Source organism: Crocuta crocuta, unplaced genomic scaffold, assembly GCF_008692635.1.
Source record: "Crocuta crocuta isolate KB4526 unplaced genomic scaffold, BGI_CrCroc_1.0 scaffold348, whole genome shotgun sequence".
Classification (NCBI taxonomy): Eukaryota; Metazoa; Chordata; class Mammalia; order Carnivora; family Hyaenidae; genus Crocuta; species Crocuta crocuta.
The window spans coordinates 3,590,368-3,613,564 of NW_027529573.1; the positions used below are offsets into that span (position 1 = coordinate 3,590,368).

General features: G+C 36.6%; 1 protein-coding gene across 1 annotated transcript in view; it reads left to right on the forward strand.

Moving 5' to 3' along the window:
* Positions 1–1,657: 1,657 nt before the first annotated feature.
* Positions 1,658–23,197, forward strand: part of TTC28 (tetratricopeptide repeat domain 28) — a gene marked incomplete at its 3' end in the record, with an annotated part of 610,006 nt that continues 588,466 nt past the window's right edge. The window contains 2 exon segments of the mRNA XM_077761493.1: positions 1,658–1,690; positions 13,349–13,627. Of these exon segments, the coding sequence (XP_077617619.1) occupies positions 1,658–1,690; positions 13,349–13,627 (312 nt within the window).

Below are 23,197 nucleotides of genomic sequence, written 5' to 3' on the forward strand. Positions count from 1 at the left end.
CTTGGTTGAATTTGACATTTTGATAACTAATTTTTTTTTTAATGTTTTATTTATTTCTGAGAGAGAGAAACAACGGGAGCAGGGGAGGGTCAGAGAGAGAGGGAGATACAGAATATGAAACAGGCTCCAGGCTCTGAGCTGGCTGTCAGCACAGAGCGTGACACGGGGCTCGAACCCATGAACTGCGAGATCATGACCTGAGCCGAAGTCGGATGCTCAACCGACTGAGCCACCCAGGTGCCCCTTTTGATAACTAATTTTGACCTGTGTGTTTTGAGTGTCTGTTGTTATGATGGGCTGGAGGGAGCAAACACAGACCTCCTGGGCATGGGATGGGCCTGCTATTTTCCGCATTAGTCTTCAAAGAGGGGGGTTGGTTGTTTACCTAATAAAATGGTATCAACTTATTTATAATCATCTCAAATTAATAGAACAGTGTAGAAACACACAGTCATGAATATCAGACTTATGTTTTTTAGAAACAATTGATATGAGTAGATGTGAAGATCTAATGGCTTTATTCAGTGATTCTTGAATGAGGCAGATTCTGACCATCAAGTAGAAAAGAGCTCTGGGGAGCCACGGAATGGAGTTCTTTTATAGGCAGAAGGGGGCAGAAAAAGGAAGTTTCTAACAAAGAGTGGATTGTTTCAGGCAAGGTCATCTTCCTTTGGGGGAAGGGTGGGGAGTGGGAGGGTCTGTCCTGCAAATTACCTCACTAGTGCTGATCAGGTAATTTCAGACTGAGTTGTTAAAGGTTAATCCCTGAGAGAGGTTGAAACTACAGTTAGGTAGATGATAAGTCTCGGTTTGCTGTCATGGGGCAAATGAACTCCATTTTGGGCCTGTTGTTCCCTTTTTTTTTCTTTAAGCAATTCATTTATTTTTATTTTTATTTTTTTACTTTTTTAAATGTTTTTTATTTATTTCTGAGAGAGCGAGAGCAGAGGAGGGTCAGAGAGAGAGGGAGACACAGAATCTGAAACAGGCTCCAGGCTCTAAGCTGTCAGTACAGAGCCCAATGCGGGGCTCAAACCCACAAACTGCGAGATCATGACCTGAGCTGAAGTTGGCCGCTCAACTGACTGAGCCACCACAACAATTCATTTTTTTAAAAAGCTTATTTATTTATTTTGGAGGTAGGAGGATGCAAGCAAGGAAGGGTCAGAGAGGGAGGGAATCCCAAGCAGCCTCTGTGCCACCAGTGCCAGCTCAGCCTGATGTTGGGCCTGAGCTGAAATCAAGAGTTGGATGCTTAACCAGCTGAGCCACCCAGGCGCCCCTAATTCATCCCTTTTGATCAGAGTCTCAGGTTAACTGAAAGACAGGATAAAAGTTTAAATCATTGATGTCACTTCCACCTATTTGGAAGTTCTTGAAGTTTTTGTGGGTCCTTTGTGTGATATTCATAGGTCATGACATTGGTTGCTTCATCTCATTTATATTTACAGGGCACAACTTCAGGTTAATATTTTTTTTAAAGTTAGTCATTCTCTTTGTTCCTTTTCTGATGTTCCAATCTTAGGAAGATCATTTGCTTGGTGGTAAGTGTCAATAAACATGTATTTAAAGCCTTTGAGAGAATATAGCATACTAGGGAGACTGCTATGACCGATAAGCAGGATAATTCCCAACATTTGGAGTTCACTTCAGAGCCATGGTCCCTAAGACCCAAACCAATCAAAATCGGGTAAGTCAAAGAAAGACCTCATTCAAGGAGTCACTTAAAAACAATTCTTTTTTAAACCCAATTTTTTTTTCACATTTTTTATTTATTTTTGAGAGACAGAGCACAAACAGGGGAGGAGGGACAGAGAGAGAGGGAGACACAGAATCTGAAGCAGGCTCCAGGCTCAGCACAGAGGTGTCAGCGCAGAGCCTGACGTGGGGCTCAAACTCATGGACCGTGAGATCATGACCTGAGCTGAAGTCAGATGCTTAACTGACTGAGCCACCCAGGCGCCCCAAAAACAATTTTTTTAATGTTTATTTGAGAGAGAGAGAGAGAGCGCGCGAGCGAGCAGGGGAAGAGGGGCAAAGAGAGAGGGAGATACAGAATCCAAAGCAGGCTGCAGTTCTCAGCTGTCAGCACAGAGCCTGATGAGGGGCTTGAACTCACAAACCTTAAGATCATGACCGGAGGTGAAGTTGGATGCTTAAGCAATTGAGCCACCCAGGCACCTTGAAGGTGTCACTTTTTTAAGCCAAGTGCCTTGCTCAGTGATCTTATGTAACTGAGTTTCAACTTCTCCATGAGTGTTAATCCAGGTGCAGCAGGTGGTGTTGGCCGGGGAAGTAGGGCCCTGCCAAAGGAAGCAAATCTTGAATCATGAATGCCTCCTGGTAATTCCCATTTCAATCCGTGGCTCAGTACTGGAAAGGTGACAGCTACGGAAGCCAGTAAAATTTTAAGGGTTTAGAGACCACACAGGCTGTTTTTATTCTTGTTATCCTTGCTTATGTCCCTTTCTTTGTATAGAGCTTGTACATAAAGTTCCCCAACTTTGGGGTTGTTAACCAGAGACAGAGAAAGATGGGGGAGGGGAGGTCTCTAGCATCATGGACAGATCAGAGCTCTTGATGAAAAATCCAGCAGTGGAAAGTTTGCTACCCTTAACAGTGGTCTGGGAGACATGAATGATGGCATGTTTCCAGGCCAATGCTAGAGTAAAGGAAAGAAAGAGAAGAGAGGATTTCATGTTTAAAGTATGAAGTCTTGATGTTGCATCAGGAGATGTCAGCTTCTACTTTTTTAGTTAATTTGATTTTGAGGCCTCCAGTTGGTGTATAGATATCAGGTGGAGACTTACTCAGCTGTGAGATATATACCCAGGATTCAAGGGTATATCCCACAGACCCAACTCTCTGATGTTTGCCTGCCGACTAGGTAGTGAGGAAGCCCTGGTATAGTCCTTTTTAGGGAGATTCATGGGGAGTCTTTGTTCTTAAGGAGACTAAATTAGAAGGGTGGGAGAAAATTGGAAATATTAATTTGGAGAGTTGTAGTCAGAAATTTGAGGAAACTAGAATTCAGGATCTAGTCCATTAATATGTATATATTAAAACCTTAAAGGCAATTGACAGTATTAGAGGCTAATATAGGCAGAGGTACACAAACATAATTTTTCTCTCTACAGTTATCCCCATTTTTTTCTTCCTCAGAAGATAATCATAATAAAACTAATTTGTTTGCATCTAACTTGGCTTGATTACTAAACATTAAAAAAAGCCGGGAGGGGGGTACCTGGGTGGCTCAGTCGGTTGGGTGTCTGGTTTTGGCTTAGGTCATGATCTCATGGGTTATGAGTTCAAGCCCCGTGTCGGACTCTGTGCTGACAGCTCAGAGCCTGGAGCCCGCTTTGGATTCTGGTTTCCCTCTCTCTCTGCTCTTCCCCCACTCATTCTTTGCCTCTCTATCTCCTTCAAAAATAAACATTAAAAAAATTTAAAAAAAAACTAAAGTGCTATGAAAAGAATATTCAGGAATTTCTGAATTATGGATGGATCAAATGAGGAGAACAAGTAAATCTTTTATCTTTGTTTACAACAGGGTACTTTACCAAATTGTAAGTCATAGGTACCTAAGAGAAAAAATATATTTAAAGCTGGGAAAAATCTGAAAACATTAAGAAGTCAGCAACGTTTCAAACAAAAGTCATACAAATTTATAATATTCCTCCTTAGTTAATTCAGTCCCATGTAGATAGTACTTGTTTTGCTTGAATCCAGTTTACTTTATTTTTATTTATTTATTCTTTCATAGTTTATTGTCAAGTTGGTTTCCATATAACGCCCAGTGCTCATCACCACAGGTGCCCTCCTCCATGCCCATCAACCCTTTTCCCTTCTCCCCCACCCGCATCATCCCTCAGTTTGTTCTCAGTATTCAAGAATACTTTACGATTTTAAAGCTGTCAGAACCTTGTATTTGTCAAAGTCCTTTCCACGAATCTTCTTTTTTTTTCAAGTTTATTTATTTTGAGAGAGAGAGAGCGAGAGAGAAGGAGCGAGGGAGAGAGAGAACATGCATGAGCAGGGGAGGGGCAGAGAGAAAAGGAGAGAGATCCTAAGCAGGTCCTGTACTGTCAGTGCAGAGCCCGATGCCTGGCTTGAACGTATGAGTCATGAGGTCATGATCTGAAATCAAGAATTGGACACCGAACTGGCTGAGCCACTCAGATACCCCTCCATGAGTCTTCTTGACAATGAAACACTTTTGCAGAAACTGTTTTGCAAAACATTTGAGTGAAACAATAACTCTGTAAATGACAAAAGATTTAAAATGCCCATTGTTAAAGATCTGATGAGAGTTCATTACAATGGAATCAACAAGGAAATTTGGTTATTTCTGTGATACACAACATTTAAAAATAACTGGAATTATGACTGATAACATTAGGTACCAGAGCATATCAGATTTCTAAGCATTTTATACAATTTCTAACATACTTATAAGGTATACGTATACAAATACAACATAAAGAAGGCTTAGAATTATTTTTTGATAATGCTTTCAATATAATGTAACATCAAATAGCCCTAATTATTTTAACATTTTCATTTTTGGAAGGTGAGAGAGAATAAATCTTTTGAGATGTTTCAGAGACACTCTGAAACATCCCAACGTTAAAATAACTCCATTTAGGATTTGATTTGGGGAAGTTTGTCAAAAATATCCAAGGTTTTAAAATACTTGGTCAAATAGGTTATTGTGAAACAACAGCCATTCATTTAACCATTGTGGCAGTCAAAGACTTTGTAGGCAAATACAGAAAGTTATATCATTGTAAAGAAACCCAACTAACAAAAGCTAAAAAACCATAGCTCCCATAGCTCTTTTAATAGAGAAGATTCAGGGACGTCTGGGTGGTTCAGATGGTTAAGCGCCGGACTTCAGCTCAGGTCATGATCCCATGATTTGTCAGTTCGAGCCCTGCGTCGGGCTCTGCGCTGTCAGCACAGAGCCTGGAGCCTGCTTCAGATTGTGTGTCTCCCTCTCTCTCTACTCCTCCCTGACTCATGCTCTGCCTCTCTCTCTCTCAAAAATAAACATTAAAACAAAGTTAAAAAAAAAAAGATTCAGTTTTCTTAAGTAATTAAACACCTGATAAAGTCAGCACAGGAAATTATTTTGCCAAAACACACAATCTTTGTTTTCTATGAAGATTATGTTAAAAGATGAAGAAAAATCTTTCATACTTTCTTAGCAAGAGCAGAGAGAGAGTCACATTCTAATTTTGCACCAACTTAATTTTGATTTTAAAGCTTATTTGCTTGGGGTGCCTGGGTGGCTCAGTTGGTTGAACATCAACTCTTGATTTCTCCTCAGGTCATGATCCGAGGGTTGTGGGATTGAGTGCTGTGTTGGGTTCTGTGCTGAGCTTATGATTCTCTCTCTCCCTCAGCTTCTCTCCCCCTCTTGTGTACTCTCTCTCTCTCAAATAAAAAAAATATATATATAAAAAATAAGGTTTGCTTATTTAATTATATTTATTTTAATCATAGCCAGTCATCAGCTTAAAATTCTTTTCTAAAGAATTCTTTTCCTTTTCTGCAAAATTTAGTGGCTTTAATTGCATATGTTGAAATTTAAAACCTTAAAAATGCTTGAATTTTTAGTGAGAATAGAGAAGTAAACAATTATGAATTGTCTCTTACATTAGCATTTTGTGGATTGGCAAGCTTATACATTTTTTAAAAAATATCTTTATTTATTTCTAGGAGAGAGAGAGACAGCATGAGCAGGGGAGGGTCAGAGAGAGAGGAAGATACAGACTCTGAAATAGGGTCCAGGCCCTGAGCTGGCAGTCAGCACAGTGCCCGACACGGGGCTTGAACCCACGAACCGCGAGATCATGACCTAAGCGAAAGTCAGACGCTTAACCGACTAAGCCACCCAGGCGCCCCAGCAAGCTTATACATTTTATAATTTCTAGAAATACATGCTTTCTTCTAGTGACTTTCTCAGTCTGACATAAAACATGTTTACTAATTGATCTCCATTTATTAATTACCTCCTATATTTTGTGTTATCTATCTTAAATTTTACAAATGATTATAGTTATAATAATAATTATATTTATTTATAATTATAATATTATTATTACTTTCTTACTACATTTCTATGTTTCCTAGCTTGTTTTCCTTCAATATTTCTTTTAGTGAAGGCCCGTTGTTGATGGATTCCCTTGGTTTTGGTTTGTTTAAAAAAAAAAAACAACAAATACTTATTTTACCTTTTGAAAAATTGAGATATATTAACATACCGTAAAATTTACCATTTAAAAGTGTGCAACTCAGTGTTTTTTAGTATATTCACAACCATCACCACTAATTCCAGAACATTTCCATCACCTTCAAAAAAAAAGCCTCATTGAGTCAACCATTTTCCCCTGCCTCTAGCCCCCTGGCAACCAGTGATTTGCTTTCTGTTTCAATGGGCACGCCTTTCACAGACATTTAATATAAATGGAATCACACAAAGTGTGGCCCATGTCTGGCTTCTTTCTCTTAACATAGTGTTTTAAAGATTCATCCATGTGCTCATGTGTATCAGTAGTTTATTCCTTTTCATTGTTCCATTGTCTGGTTATGCTGCATTTTGTGTATTCATTCATTTGAGTTGTTGGCTTTTATAAATGATGCTGCTATAAATACTTGAGTACCAGGTGTTGTGTGGAACACAATAATTCATTTGGGTAGATGCTTTGGAGTGGAATTGCTGGGTCATATTATAACTCCATGTTTAACTTTTTGAGGATGTGACAAACTTTTCCACAATAGCTTTACCATTTAAAGTTCTACCAGCAATGTATGATGGCTCCTGTTTCAACTTCATTTTTGAACAATATTTTCTCTGGGTATAGACTTCTAGGTTAGAAGATAATGTGCCTTTTCCCTTCCTCTGTCTGTTTTAACATTTCCTCTTTGTTTTTGGTTTTTAGGAGTTTGACCATGATGTGTATAGGTCTAGTTTTCTTTGTGATATTATCTTGGGGTTGGATGAAGTTCTTAAAGCAGTTGGTTCAGTATTCTTTGTGTTGATGTCTTTCATCAGTTTTAGAAAATTCTTGTTCATGAGGTATTCAAATATTGCTTCTACTTTCTTCTCTTTCTTCTGGGATTTCACTATAGGTGTGTTAGACTTCTTGGGCATGTTTCTTATTATGTCTCTTATGTACCTACTTTCTCTCCCACCCCTTTCTTTTTGGGTGTATTTCATTTTGGGTATTTTCTGTGGACTTTTCCTCCAGTTTATTAATCCTGCCGTTTGTTATGTCACATCTTGTAAACCCATCCACAAAGTTGTTAATTTGAGGTATTACATAGTTTAGTTTTGGAATGTACATTGAATTCTTTATTATAAAGTCAATTCTCTAGTAAGATTTTGTCTTACCTGTTTTATTTTTTAAAATACACGACTAATATGTGTTATCCATATGGGACTTTGGTATAAATTCAAAAAAGTTCCTACTCTCTAAGCATAATAATAACTTGGTGAGTGGAGAATGACTTTGTAAGACTTAAAAAGTGGTAGCCCTCTTCCTGTAGGCTGTGCAGCTCTGGGACAGGTGACAAAGACTTGTTTTGTATCTCTCTTTTGTCTTCTCAGGCAGACACATTTAGAAAGTGAACAGATTCTACAACTATATATGTGTGCCCTGATATATAAAAGTAAGCTATGCTCTGTTTTGAGACTTTTTTTTTTCATATTTTGAAAAAAAATAGCTAATATATACATATAGTAAAATATCAGACAGTATAAAATGCAAATGTTAGATACTTTCCTAATCCTAGTTTCCAGTCCTGAAATAATATTCTATTGAGGCAGTTACTCTGCTGGTTTATCTATAGTTTCTGGAATAATTAATCCATATATATTTAAGCATGTAAGAGTGTATATGTTTATGTATTATTTCCTTCCCCCCTTTTTTCATGGAATATAACATATTCTGAATCTCATTTCTGCATCTTGTGTTTTTCTGTCTTTCCATATCAGTATATAAAAGCCGCCTCATTCTTTTGGCTGGATTTGTAGTATCAATTATTGATCTAATTATATTGATCTAATGAAAACTAATTTATCTGTTTTCCTGTTGTCTAACAATTAGATTACTTCTAACCTCATGCTAATACAAATGATGCTGTTACAAATATCTTGTATATGTGACTTTGCTTACATAGGTAAATGTATCTGCAGGATAAATTACCAGAAGTGGAAAAAATTTCTAGAATTCAAAGGATATGTACCATTTGTAGCTATTCCTTAGTTCTATAATGAAATCATATCAGTTTCCACTTCTATCAGCAATGTATGAATGTAAATTTTTCTTTATCCCCCTTACCATGAAAACGTACTGAAAATTTTTTTTTCCGTTAGTATGAGAGAAGAAAAATAATATTTTAAGGTTTAATTTTTTTTTTAAAGAACTGAAGTCATGGGTACCTGGCTGATTCTGTTGGTAGAGCATGTGACTCTTGATCTCAAGGTTGTGAGTTCAAGCTCCATGTTGGGCCTAGAGCTTACTTAAAAAAAAAAAGTCACACATTAAAAAATGTGCTTAAAAGCCATGTGGATCTCCTTTCTTATGATCTGCTTGTGCATATTCTTTGTTCATTGGATTTTTTTTATTTGTAGAGTTTTATATAGTAAGAAAATTAGCGTTTTTAAAAAAAATTTTTTTTAAATATTTTATTCATTTCTAGGAGAGAGAGAGAGAGAGACAGCATGAGCAGGGGAGGGTCAGAGAGAGAGGGAGACACAGACTCCGAAACAGGCTCCAGGCTCTGAGCTGGCAGTCAGCACAGAGCCCGACGCGGGGCTCGAACCTATGAACCGCGAGATCATGATCTAAGTGAAAGTTGGACGCCTAACTGACTAAGCCACTCAGGCGCCCCAGAAAATTAGCTTTTTATTAGATGTTGCAAAGAGCTTTAAAATTGATTTATTACTCATCTTTTCACTTTGTTTAAATTTATTTTTTTCCACTTAGATATTTAAAACTTTTATGTTGTCAGATTTGTCAGTCTTTTCTGTTATGTCTTTAGGTTGTGTTGTCATTAAAAAGGCCTTCCTCAGCTTATATGATAAAAAAATTGTTCTGTTTCATTTTAATAATTTAATAGTTTTATTTTAAACATTTAATTCTTTGATTCATGTATCATTTTTTGATATAAAGGATAAGAATTTTTCTATTTCATTTGAATAGTCAAAATTTATAACTGGTCTGGAACTACTACAGTGTGGTAATTGTGTGTGGCTGAATATTCTGAGCCTGTTTCATCTGTGTTATTGCCACTATCATTTCAAGATGAGTTTGTCAGAGGGTCAGAGAAAATATTTGTTGACATCCATAAACTGTAAATATGGGAAATATATGAGGAAAGAAAGAATATCATAATCAGTTAACCTAATTAAATTAGTGATTCAAAATTTCATTTCATTTCATTTCATTTATTTTTTTGAGAGAGAGCACAACTGAGTGAGGGTCAGAGAGAGAGAATCCCAGGAGGGATAGAGAGAGAGAGAGAGAGAGAGAGAGAGGGAGAATGAAGTGGGGTTCACCCAAAGTGGGCTCATGTTTTTACTTGAAGTGGGGCTAGAGCTCACCCAAAGTGGGACTCTTGTTCACCTGAAGCAGGGCATGAGCTCGCCTGATGTGGGACTTGAACTCAGGAATGTGAGATCATGATCTGAGCCAAAGTCAGATGCTTAACAACTGAGGTGCCCTGAAATTTCATTTTATTTTTTAAAATATCCATGGTACAATCCACTCTAATTGTTTCTGAATTTAATATGGCCAGTTATTCTAAATACTGTATATATAATCTGAAAATACATGCAAAGGCCTTTTTTCCCCCCTCTCTGTCATGCCATATTTATTGATAGCAGAGAAGATAAAGAGGGACTAGGTAAATTATATTCCTTTTTTGAAACTGTACACAAAATGCTATTAGCCTCCTAAGAACAACACTGTAACTAGCTTATTAGAAACAGACGTAGTTTGACACATTAGAAGCTTCTGTGGACACTTTACTAGAGTGCCTTTTTCTTTTAAATTTATGGACATATGGTGGTGATGATGTTGGAATTCTCTAGTATTTATGATCTTTCTGCACTAGCGCTTTTCCATGGGGTTTTACTTTGCTCTCAGAGGCTTTATTTAGTAATTTATATCAGAGGGCTTTTGTTTGTTTGCTTTTTGTTTTTAAGTAGGTTCTACACCCAACATGGGGCTTGAACTCATGACCCTGAGATCAAGGGTCACATACTCTACCAGCTGGGCCAGCTAGGTGCTCTACTTTATATCAGAGTTTTTAGCAATTTCCTGTCTGGGAAGATACTCTACCAAAAAGATCCTTTGATCCTGTATGTATGGTATCTCCCCTCTCAGATTCACAGTGTGTAGAATAAAAGCTTGGAGGTTGTCCACTAAAACAGAAACTCATTTTACTTTGTTCCTCCAAACATCCTGAGGACCTAGGGTTTGTAGGGGTGTATAATTTGGGAAATGTTATTTTATATTACCGTATATGGAGGTGGTAGAATGCAGAACCTTTCTTTTCTTAATTTGATTCTTATTTGTATTGACAATGAACCAAATTATTACTCTCAGAAGTAGGAAATGCTCTAATAGTAGAATCATGTCTTTTTCACTTTTAAGCTGTATTTGAACCTAATCATTTTACTGTTAAAGGCTGTTATTTATATTTTTATGTCATACCCTTGAGTTCTCAAATACAGAATTGGTTTTCATAACTTATGGCTAGTACTCCCCTTATTTTGGAGTCCTGATGACTTTATTTCCCAAAAGGAAATCAGTTTTGTACATTGTCAATATCTCATACATTGGTTTGATTGATATAGATAAAAAAATAAAAATCAAGACTCTTTAGGAAAATCCTTGTTGTTTGGTAAATGTTATATAGTCTGTTAATTTTCAAGCAGTATATTTCATGATCATAATTTAAAATATCAATAAAAAACTAATACATACAGAATACATTCTTGGTTTGTCATTTCCAGTATGAGGAAGTTGAGGGATATAATTTTAACACTGATATTTTGGCATTTCTACAATATTATATTTTATTTTCAAGTTTTATTTTGAGAGAGTGAGTGTAAGCAGGGGAGGGGCAGAGAGAGAGAGGGAGAGAGAGAGAATCCCAGCCAGGCATTGCACTGCCAGCACAGAGCCCAATGAGAGGCTTGAATTCTTGAGCTGTGAGATCATGACCTGAGCCGGAAACCAAGAGTTGGACGCTCAACTAATTGAGCCACCTGAGCCCCCCAAGAATATTTTTAATGTTTCAAATTGTCATGGAAATCTAGGACATGATATTCCTGTAAATAGGAAAAATAGTGATCGTCTATGTGGGAGATTAGCTCTGCCTTTCTTCTTCCTTTCTGTGGAATTGTCCTTTGTCCTCTGTGAGGGGTCTGATGCTTTTTAAGTATTGGTGTATTAAATCTCAGATCTGCCCTTTCTCTCTCTCTCTCTTTCTCTCTTTTAAGATTTATTTATTTAGTAATATCTCTCTCTGTACCCTGTGTGGGACTCAAACTCATAACCCTGAGATTAAGAGTCATATGTTCTACCACCTGAGCCAGCCAGGTGCCCCTGTCCTCTTTTGAATGGAGGGACTGGACTTAGTCTTAAAGAAAGACATGAGGAAGAAAATTATACTTTACACTTTTTGTTTTAATTTTACTCAGGGCAAGTCTGCTTAGAATTGCAAATGGTCTCTCTGGATACTGATGTCTTAAGTTTCTTCTCTTGGGACTCTGAGGCAGTTCATAATTTTCCTATTTTAAAAATGAGTAATATTTGACTCATTCATTCCCTTTGGTTTTAAGGCCAGTGTTATTAAGTCATAGGAAACTTAATGATTTGGAAGAAATCAACATAAAAAACAGGTCTTAAATTGCCAAGATACAATTTACGGCAGGTGTTTTCTTTTCCTTTTTGGTGATTTCCAAAAACTGGTGTTTGTCTTTGAAATTCCATGGTAGAAGCCAAATTACCAAATTTGCCAGCTAAAAGAGTCATTGGTACATTAAAATTTATGTTTATAAAGTTTAATTTTTAAAAAATTTTAGAACTTAACATATGCTTTTGTATAATGTTTGGATAAGAAAATAAAGATAATCCATAATTTTATTTCCAGAGATAACTTAGCATAGTTAATATTTTGAATGTTTCTTTCATTTTCTGAGTGCAACTGTCTCAATATAGATGAGATCATACTTTCTGTATTGGCTTATATTTGTATTTTCTCCCTTAATGTAAATAAGTTTATGCATGTGTGTATGTATGTAATCTCTGCACCCAACATATGGTTAAACTCAGGTCCTGAGATCAAGAGTCTCATACTCTATTGAGTTAGCCAGCCAGGCTCCTTCCCTTAATATAACTGTAAATTGCCAAGAAAAAGTCTGAGTGTTCTTTTGCATTCATTCATTCATTCTCTCAATCAAAAAAATATAAATATAAATATGTATTGTTTTTAAAGTTTATTTTGAGAGAGAGAGAGGCAGAGAGAGAGGGAGAGAGAGAATCCCAAGCAGCAGGTTCCTCTGTGAGGGTAGAGCCCGATATAGGGCTCGATCTCATAAACCACAAGAACACAAGAACCTGAGCAGAGATCAAGATTAGAATGCTTAGGGGCGCCTGGGTGGCTTAGTCGGTTAAGCGTCCGACTTTCGCTTAGGTCATGATCTCGCGGTTCGTGGGTTCGAGCCCCACGTCGGGCTCTGTGCTGACTGCCGGCTCAGAGCCTGGAGCCTGTTTCAGTCTGTGACTCCCTCTCTCTCTGACCCTCCCCTCCTCACGCTGTCTCTCTCTCTCTCCTATAAATAAATAAAACATTAAAAAAAAAAAAAAAGATTAGAATGCTTAACCAACGGAGCCACCCAAGTATCCTTAAATATGTATGTTTTATATATATGTTTGTATAAAAACATATACATATACATACATAAGCATTTAAAGTACTCTGTTGGCTGCTTCTTGGAAAGTTTATTGTCTTTCAGGCTATAAAAGTTTATTGTATAAGTAGACCATGAAGAATGTCCCTGTTCTTTTATTTATTTATTTTTATTTTTGAAAGAGAGAGCACAAGTGGGGAAGGGGCAGAGAGAGAGGGAGACAGAAGATCTGAAGCGGGTTGTGCGCTAATAGCAGAGAGGCCAGTGTGGGGCTTGAACTCATGAACCATGAAAATGGCCTGAGCCGAAGCTGGACGCTCAACCAACTGAACCACCCAGGCACCCCAGAATGTCCCTGTTCTCTTGAAGTTCAGACAAAGAAACCCTCTGGATTATCTGACAAAGTTTCTTTGTTTGTAGATTCCTCTCTTTGGTGCTAAGACTATTGGTCGGAGAAGTCCTGATGGACCAGTGTTGAGCAAAGCTGAATTTGTTGAGAAAGTTCGTCAGAGTAACCAGGCCTGTCATGATGGAGATTTTCATACAGCTATTGTTCTGTACAATGAAGCCCTGGCTGTTGACCCTCAGAACTGCATCTTATACAGCAATAGATCTGCAGCCTATATGAAAATCCAGCAGTATGACAAGGCACTGGACGATGCAATCAAAGCTCGACTTCTCAATCCAAAATGGCCAAAGGTAGAAATTTCATTTACTTTTACAGACACTTTTGTGCTGACTTCTTATTTTAATGTAACATTTTATTGAATTTGCAGTTATTAATATTTTAATACTCTGTACTTCAGCAAAATGTTGAATGGCCTCATTGAGCTGGTATGCTAGTGAATGGCTTCCCTTTTTATGCTTTAGAACAATGCTCTCCATGTTCAGGTTTAATTCTTTTCCTGTATGTTTGAAATTTGAAATTTTTTTCCACTCAGCTTCTTGATAGGATACATTTTAGTCATTTATATAGGTTTCCACATCTCCTTTTTACACAGATGTTTTAGATGGAGATTTTTTCTTTGAATTTAAAAGAATTAATTTTATTTCCTGTCATTCACTGCTTGTTTTCAGAAGGGTATTTAATCAGAAAAACATTTTTTCCTAATACATCATTTTAATTATCTATGTTCCCTTGAATACATTAAGGTTTGAATGATCCTTGTTTTCTAAATACTTTATTTTCAGTGTGCCTGTTCACTGTCTAAACCCTATTTCATTTTAGAAAAGATTTCTTCAGATGTACCGACGTGTTTATGAGATATTTTTTATTGACCCACAAAACCATTTGATCCCATTCTTGGCTTTCAGTTGTATTAACAAAGGTTAATGGATATTTGCTAGAGATTTAAAAAATATTATTACTGTCTTATTAATGCTGTAGTCATATTAATTTATACTCTAACTGTGGTAGGTGCTTTTGGCCTCATTCAGTGGAATTTCCAGTATTGCTGCTGCCTCATGAATTGTTTAGTATTTTGTAATTCCCTAGAGGAGTTCTTTTGTAACTATAATTACTGTTAATTAAACAAAATCTATTTTTAAAATTGTTATATGACACCACTTGGGAGTTAGAATGCTGTTTTCAAAGGACAGACCCAGGTTCAAATTCCTTCTCTTTGGTTAATGGCTCTCTCTCGTATGGCTTTCCAAAAATTTCTTAACCTCTCTAGGGTTAAGAAAGATAAATGGGATAATAATACCGACCTTGTGAGGCTATTTAAGAGTCAGAGATAATTTGCTACTTGTACATAGTATGTGTTTGATAGATAATAGCTATGATTGTGACATTTTTATTCAAGATACAAATAAGTAAATTATTCTAGCAAAGCTTGGCATGTGTCTTCTCTTTCTCTTTACCTTTTCTTTTAAACCTGTGGTTGATTGCAGTGAGCCTGATAAGTAGCTTAATATTCAAATTAAGTATCTCTATTCTTCCTTTTTTGGATTCACTTATTTTGTGTCCTTCCCTATATTTGTGAACATTTTTAAACTTTTATCTTCTTCCTTTTTCTGTCATTCTGCTTTCTTTTGTCAACCTCTTGGATTTAGCGTGCGCACGTACACACACACACACACACACTAGCTGAAAAAGGTGCATTATTATGAATAGAAAAGAAAAAATCAACATTTTAAGGTAATTTTATAAAGTTTTAGTCTAATGTTTTTCCCTTTATGATAAGTAAACTTGTATTTTTACCATTTGCATTAATATTTCAGCTCCATATTTGGCTTCAAGAAGAACTAACTTAGGAATATTTAGAATTATATAAAATGTAAATTAGTTTTTATTTTTGAAATCTTATACAATGTGATTCATAATAAAATTAACTTATAAAGAAATTTCCACTACTGTATAAATTCTTTCCATTTCATAAAACTTTATTTTATACTTATTTTTTCTAGGAATATACTTAAAATATAAAAGAAGGCTCAGTTGTGTTGTTTTGTTGTGAAGATATATCTATTTAAATTTTATCAATTTGTTTTTCTTTGTTGAAAAGACTATCCTTTCTCCATTGAATCATCTTTGGTGCCTTTGTCATAAATCATTTGAGCATAAAAGTGTGAGGCTATTATTGGTCTACTTTGACTTTTCTAACTTTTTTATTAAAATCTTTTTGACTTTCAAAGTCTTTTTCTGAAATGTCATTATTGTCTAGTTTGATTAGGGAAAACATAAATTCCAATTTCTTTTCTTATTTATTTTTAAAAAATTTATTTTAATGTTTTATTTATTTCTGAGAGAGAGAGAGACAGCGTGAGCAGGGGAGGATCAGAGAGAAAGTGAGACACAGAATCTAAAACAGGCTCCAAGCTCTGAACTGTCAGCACAGAGCCTGATGCTGGGCTTGAACCCACGAACCATGAGATCATGACCCGAGCTGAAGTTGGACACTTAACCAACTGAGCCACCCAGGCTCCCCATCCAATTTCTATCTGTCTCTATGGTAGTTAAAAAAAGTTTTTTTTTGGTTTATTTTTTAGAGCGAGTATGAGAGCTCTAGAGCGAGAGAGAGAGCATGAGCAGGGGAGGGTCAGAGAAAGAGGGAAACACAGAAACCGAAACAGGCTCCAGGCTCTGACCCAGCTGTCAGCTCAGAGCCTGACACGGGGCTCGAACCCATGAACCGTGAGCTCATGACCTGAGCTGAAGTCGTACACTTAACCGACTGAGGCACCCTGGCGCCCCTCTATGGTAATTTTTTATGTAAACATCCCAGGACTCCAGAGATTGAGTAGTCTTTTTATTTATCTCTATTTTGTCTGAATGAGAAATGATTTTGGTGTGTTATGGAGTGCAAAAGGGATATAAACAAAGCACTATAAAAGCCTCCCAAAAAGAATAAACCCAGTGTTATTGCCAAATGATAGTTATCCCTAACTGCCTCTTAGCTGTTGTCTGTTTATATTCATTCTTTTTTTTTTTTAAATGTTTTATTTATTTCTAGGAGAGAGAGAGAGAGACAGCGTGATCAGGGGAGGGTCAGAGAGAGAGAGGGAGTCACAGACTGAAACAGGCTCCAGGCTCTGAGCTGGCAGTCAGCACAGAGCCCGACGCGGGGCCCAAACCCACGAACCGCGAGATCATGACCTAAGCGAAAGTCGGACGCTTAACCGACTAAGCCACCCAGGCGCCCCTATATTCATTCTTTTTGTGTCCTGTTTAAGAAATATTTATCTGACTCAGGATTATAAAGTTTTTCTTAGGTTTTCTTCTAGAATTTTTATAGTTTTTACCTTCAGGTCTTTGATTCATATCAAGTAAATTTTGCAGTATGTGTGAGGTAGGGGTCAAGATTTATTATTATCTTTTTCAATACAGATAACCATGTTCCAGCAACATTTGTTGAAAAGACTATCCTTTCCTCATTGAATTAACTTTGATGCCTTTGTCACAAATCATTTGACCATAAAAATACGGTGCTATTATTGGTCTCTCTATTTTGTTCCATTGACCTATCTATCCATCCTATGCCTTAACTGCACTGTCTTGATTACTATAGCTTCGTTGTAAGTCTTGACATCAGATATTGTGAGTTTTCCATCTTTTTTTTTTTATGTTGATTTAATTTGAGAGAGAGAGAGAATGCATGTTTGAGTTGGGGAGGTGTAGAGAGAGAGGGAGAAAGAATCCCAAGCAAGTTCCTTGCTGTCAGCTTGTAGCCCCATGCAGGGCTTGATCTCATGAACTGTGAGATCATGACATGAGCCAAAATCAAAAGTCAGACGTTTAAGCAACTAAGCCATCTGGGCTCCCCTGAGTCTTTCATCTTTCTTCTTTTTCTAGGTTGTTTTTGCTGTTGTCTTTGTTTTTTGTTGTCTTTGCATTTTTATATAAGTTATGAAATCAGATTATCAATTTCTTCACAAAGCCTCCTGGGAAATTAATTGGATTGTATTGAACTTTTAGAGCAGTTTGGAGAGAATTGCCATCTTAACTTTGTTCAGTCTTCAAATCCATAAACATGGTGTCTGTTCCCATTTCTTTAGTCCTTTCATTTTTCCTTTGCAGTCTTTTGTAGTTTTTAGTGTTCAGTTCTTGTACATATTTTATTAAATTTATTCCTAAGTATTTTGTTTTTTGATGCTCTTGTAAATTGATTTAAAATTTTTTATTTTCTATTTTTTCATTGGTAGTCTATAGAAATGGAATGTATTTTTGTATTTTGTGTCATGTGACCCTGTTGAATTCACTATTAAGTTCTAGTGGGGATTTTTGCAGATGTCTTAGGATATTTTCTGCACACGATCATATAACCTGTAAGTAATGACAGTTTTTTGTTTTGTTTTGTTTTGTTTTTTTTTTGCATATGCTTTTTATTTCTTTCTCATGATCCATTGTACCTGTTAGGGTATCCAGTCTAATTCTGAATAGAAATGTTGAGAGCAAACTTCCTTTAGTCATTCTTAATCTTAATGGGAAGACATTGAACTTTTTTTTGTTGAGAATGATGTCCTTAATCTGGTGGAGGATGTTCCGTTCAATTTCTTTTATGTCTGAGTGTTGGCTTTTGTCATTTTTCTTCAATTATTGAAATTATAAAATTATAATTTTTTCTCATTTAGTCTGTTAATATGGTAAATTAAATTGATTTTGTTTTTGGAATATTAAGCCAAGATTGCATTCCATGGGATAAATACCACCTAGTTATTATGTCTTAATCCCTTTATATATTGTTGGTTTGCTATAATTTTGTTAAGAGTTTTCATCTTTATGAAGGACATTGATCTATTTTTTTTCTGATGATGTCTTTGATTTTGGTATCAGAGTGATACTGGCTTCATACAATGAGTTGTGAAGTGTTCTTTTTTTTAATATTTAAACATTTTTTTAATGTTTTATTTATTTTTGAGAGAGAGAGAGAGAGATTGAGAGAGACAGTGTGCGCAGGGGAGGGTCAGAGAGAGAGAGGGACACAGAATCCAAAGCAGGCTTCAGGCTCTGAGCTGCCAGCACAGAGCCCAACGCGGGACTCGAACCACGAACCATGAGAGCATGACCTGAGCCGAAGCCGGATGCTCAACCAACTGAGCCACCCAGGCACCCTGTAGTGTTCTCTCTTCTTGTATTTTTTGAAAGAGTTTTTGTTGGATTGTCATTATTTCTTCCTTAAATATTTGGTAGAATTTATCAATTAAGCCATAATTGCATGGGGTTTTCTTTGTGGGAAGGTTTTATTTTTATTTATTTTTAATTTAAAGTTTATTTATTTCGAGAGGTGGGGAGGGGGAGAGAAAGGGAAAGAAAGAATCCCAAGCAGGCTGCACGCTATGAGCACAGAGCCTGATGCCAGTCCTGACCCCATGGACCTCAAGATCAATACCTTAGCCGAGATCAGGAGTCAGACACCCAACTCACTGAGCCACCCAGATGCCTGTGTGGGAAAGTTTTAATTATGCATTCAGTTTCTGTGATTGATAAAAGACCATTCAAGTTTTCTGGATTCTTCTTAGTTTGGTATTTTGTTTGTCTAACTTAATTTTTACATTTAATTTGGGTTGCATATTTATTGGTATAAATTTATTGATAACAGTCCCTTACTATTCTTTTAATTTCTGTAGGATATTTAGTGATGTCCTTTCTTTCATTCTGGATATTAATTTGATATTAATTAATTTCTCTCTTTTATCTCATTAGTCTGCTTAGAGATTTATCAATTTTATTCATCTTTCTAATCAGCTATTAATTTGATTATCAATATTATTGTACATTTTCTCTTCATCAATTTCTGCCCTTTATTATTTCCTTCTAATTATCTTACATTTAATTTGCTCTCTTTCTTCCTTTTTTCTATTTTTAAATGTATTATTTATTTTTGAGAGGGAGACCGAGTGTGAGTGTTGGAGGGTCAGAGAGAGTAGGAGACACAGAATTTGAAGCAGGCTCCACGCTTTGAGCTGTCAGCACAGAGCCTGATGCGGGGTTCAAACCCAAGAACAGTGAGATCATGACCTAAGGCTAACTGTTGTTTTATTTATTTTTGAGAGAGAGCTAGGGAGTGAGCCGGGGAGGGGCAGAGAGAGAGAGAGAGGGAGACACAGAATCCAAAGCGGGCTCCAGGCCCCAAGCTTTCAGCACAGAGTCTGACAAGGGGCTCGAACTCTATTCACTCTCCAGTGCTTTCAGATAGGTTCTTTTTTTATCTCCATTTTATCTCCATTTTGTGGTTGTTTTCTGTGTGGGAGTGGCTTCACTAGAATCTTGCTCAGTAGTTAGTGGAAACAGAAGTGATGTCCTCACAGTGATCTAAGGTTCCTCATGTTCAGTGGATCCCAACCAAGTCATCTTGCCTCCTTAGGCCAAGTGGCTTTCTTGATGTTCTTGAGTTTTCTTTTTAGGGTCATTGTTCCTAGTTACTAGTCTTACTCATTTACAATATTTATTTGTTTCCTTTTTCATTTATTCATCAAATCGGTCAATAACCCTTCTGCATTCTTTCTTATATGTATTCCGTATATATCTTAGTCCAGGTTATTATAGTTTCATTCTTATTTTGTTGTGAATTTTTTCATTGTAACAATATTCTAATGAAAAACTTTCTGTTATTCCATATTTCCAAGTGATCTGATATTCAAGACTCAGTACAAGTGGTTATATTTCCCCCTTTATTACTTTCTACTGTGATGACAAACCTCTTCTTCTTATTGGTCCAGTCTTTTCCTTTTTCTTCTTCCTTCCTGTTTATGCCAAGGGCTAAGTTTGTCTAGTTCCATTCTCATCTTTCCTAAAAGCTGAATTGAGCTTCTGTGAATATGATAGTCATTTTGCTAATTTCCATTAATTATTTATATCTTTATATACATGTTACTTGAGTGTATCTGAGTCTTAAACCAGCTTGAAAGTGCCTCGAAAGTTTGTCTTCTACTTATTTAATAGCCCAGACATTGCTGGATGCCTTTAACTGTTTATTTATTTTTGAGAGAAGAGAGAGGGAGGAGCAGAGAGAGAGAGGGGACAGAAGGTCTAAAGCAGACTCTGTGTTGAAAGCAGAGACCCCAGTGCAGGGCTTGAACTCATGAACTGTGAGATCATGACCTGAGCTGAAGTTGGACGCTTAACTGACTGAGCCACTCAGCTGTCCCACCTTAAATTTTACTTTTCACTTTAGTGTCTAAGTCAATGAGAAAATTAAGAGATATCATTGTGCATTTTCTTCTTGAAGACTTCTAAGGAAGCAGATGTCACAGACCGTAAGCTTTGACAGTTTATAAAGTTTTTTTTTTTTTTTTTAATTAGCCAAGTTCCTCAGTAGGTTTAGTCTACTTTTTAATCAGTTGTGGAAGGAATCTAACATTTCTTTCAGATCTCCCACATTAAAACCTTTCATGTATTTAGTGAGTTAGCATAGTATAATCTAAATAGGATATACTGGCAGTCTTCACTTTGCATGGTAGCACAGTACCATAGAAACAACTGTATAAGCTGAAAAGTCTTACAAAAATGTGAACTTTGCAACAATTTCAACTGTTCTGTGACCTATTTAAAAATTAAAAAAAAATTTTTATTTAAAAAACTTTTAATGTTTATTTTTGAGAGAGAGAGAGAGAGAGCGAGTGAGCTAGGGAGTGCAAGTGGGGGAGGGGCAGAGAGAGAGGGAGACCCAGAATCCAAAGCAGGCTTCAGGCTCTGAGCTGTCAGCACAGAGCCCGATGTGGGACTTGAACTCATGAATGGCAAGATCATGACCTGAGCCGAAGTCGGACTGTTAACCAACTGAGCCACCCAAGCACCCCAAGAATGGAAAAATTATAAAATAAATATTTAGTACACTGTGATTTTTAAAAAAATATTTTTATTTATTTCTAGGAGAGAGAGAGAGAGACAGCATGAGCAGGGGAGAGAGATACAGACTCTGAAATAGGCTCCAGGCTCTGAGCTGGCAGTCAGCACAGAGCCCGACGCGGGGCTCGAACCCACGAACCGCGAGATCATGACCTAAGCGAAAGTCGGACGCTTAACCGACTAAGCCACCCAGGCTCCCCAGTACACTGTGATTTAAAATGTTAGAAACACTGAGAATTTGTTTTGTGTTTTTGTAAAAAAAATTATTGTAGTTATTTGAATAGTTCTTGTTGCTTTCTTCTTGTCCTGTAACTTACAATACAGAGTATCTTATCTGTGCCTTGGCGAATTGTCATACTACTTTCTAGTTTGGGTCAGCTTCTAAAACGTTAATCTTTACTGTGAAGTATCTCTGAGCATTTCTGCAGTTACAGTAATTTTGCCAGCATCATATTCTCTGGAACATTTGTAACCTTTTGGTCACAACCACTTTCCTCATTTATGTTGACAAGTTCATCCTCACTAAGTTCTTCCAACTGGACCTCTTCAACAGTGGCTGTGTCAACATCCCATGGTCCACTGTTTCTTCTATAACTCCCTTTGTGTTTGAGCTTAATTTTACCTCCAGCATTATCACTCTTTATTTCTTTGCTGCACTCATTATTGTTCCTCAATTCTCCTTTTCCAAAACACAATTTTAGAAACTGTCCACATGGGTTTGTCACTGGGAGATAAAGTGGTGATACAACCACCTTTTTGCCGTTTCTGTGTAAGCTGAATAACAGATGTGCAGTGACCAGTCATCATACACTTTGAAACGAGTGATGTGATTGGTCACTAATCATGATACATATCTCTTAATTATATGTAGCAGTTGTAGACTGAAGAGCCAGTAGAGGAATTTGTACTTTATGCATTTACTCACAGTTAATATGCCATAGCAATTGAGGTTTAAATTGTGGTATTAGGGAATTGGTGTCATTTAACTGTGGTAACTGAAATTCATGTATATTGAAACAATACATATGTGAAGCAAGAACTGCTGGGTCTTTGGAGCTAAGTTTTTCCCTCCTTACTCCATATGCCTCAGTGTTCCCATTTGTAAGTTGGGTTAACATCACAAACCTTGAAGGATTGTATTGAGGATTAAATAAAATAATGGTTTTATTTAGCAGAGCATTTTTCACATATAGTTTTTTAAATATATTATGGTTATTAATGATGATTATCCTCATGGTGATATTTGTATTTAGACACACACAATTTTTAGTCAAACTATCCAATTATTTTTTGACCATTTTTCATCTCTTTATAATAATCCCAGTAGTCTTCTGAATCCTTCCAATTTTTACTGATTGTTTTTTAAAAAAGTGTGATGACAAAATAGGTAAAATATTCCATTAAGATCTATTGGTTGCAGAGGGAAAGGGAGGGATTATTTTTTGCCACATACAGAGGACATATGCTCTTTTGTATAGCTTATCAGATCCTAATGCTCTTTATTAAGTATGCTATATTTCATTGATTTCAATAAATATCTAATAGGCATTCACTATAGGCAACCATAGTTCGGCTTTCTTCTCTGATAATGGTATTTAGTTGATTGTCTCCTTTTTTAAATTTAGCATATTAATCTTTTTTCATTTTTTGGTATTTTATCTCTTTTCTATGATTTAAAAAAATGCATTGCTGATCTGTACTTGTATCCACTGGTTTTTGCTTTGTAGCAAATCACTCAAAAACAGTGACTTAAAATAACAACCATTTATTTAGCTTAGGATTCTGTATGCCAGCTGAGTGGCTTTTCCAGTCTGGGGTGATTTCTGCTGGGCTTGCTCGTGTGTTCAACTAGAGGTTTGCCTGATGGTCAGATCATTGAAGACAGTCTCACTCACATTTCTGAAAATTACTATGCTATTGGCCAGGAGAATAACAGTAACTGGGCCATGTGCCTCTCACCATCTTGCAGGTTTTTCTGA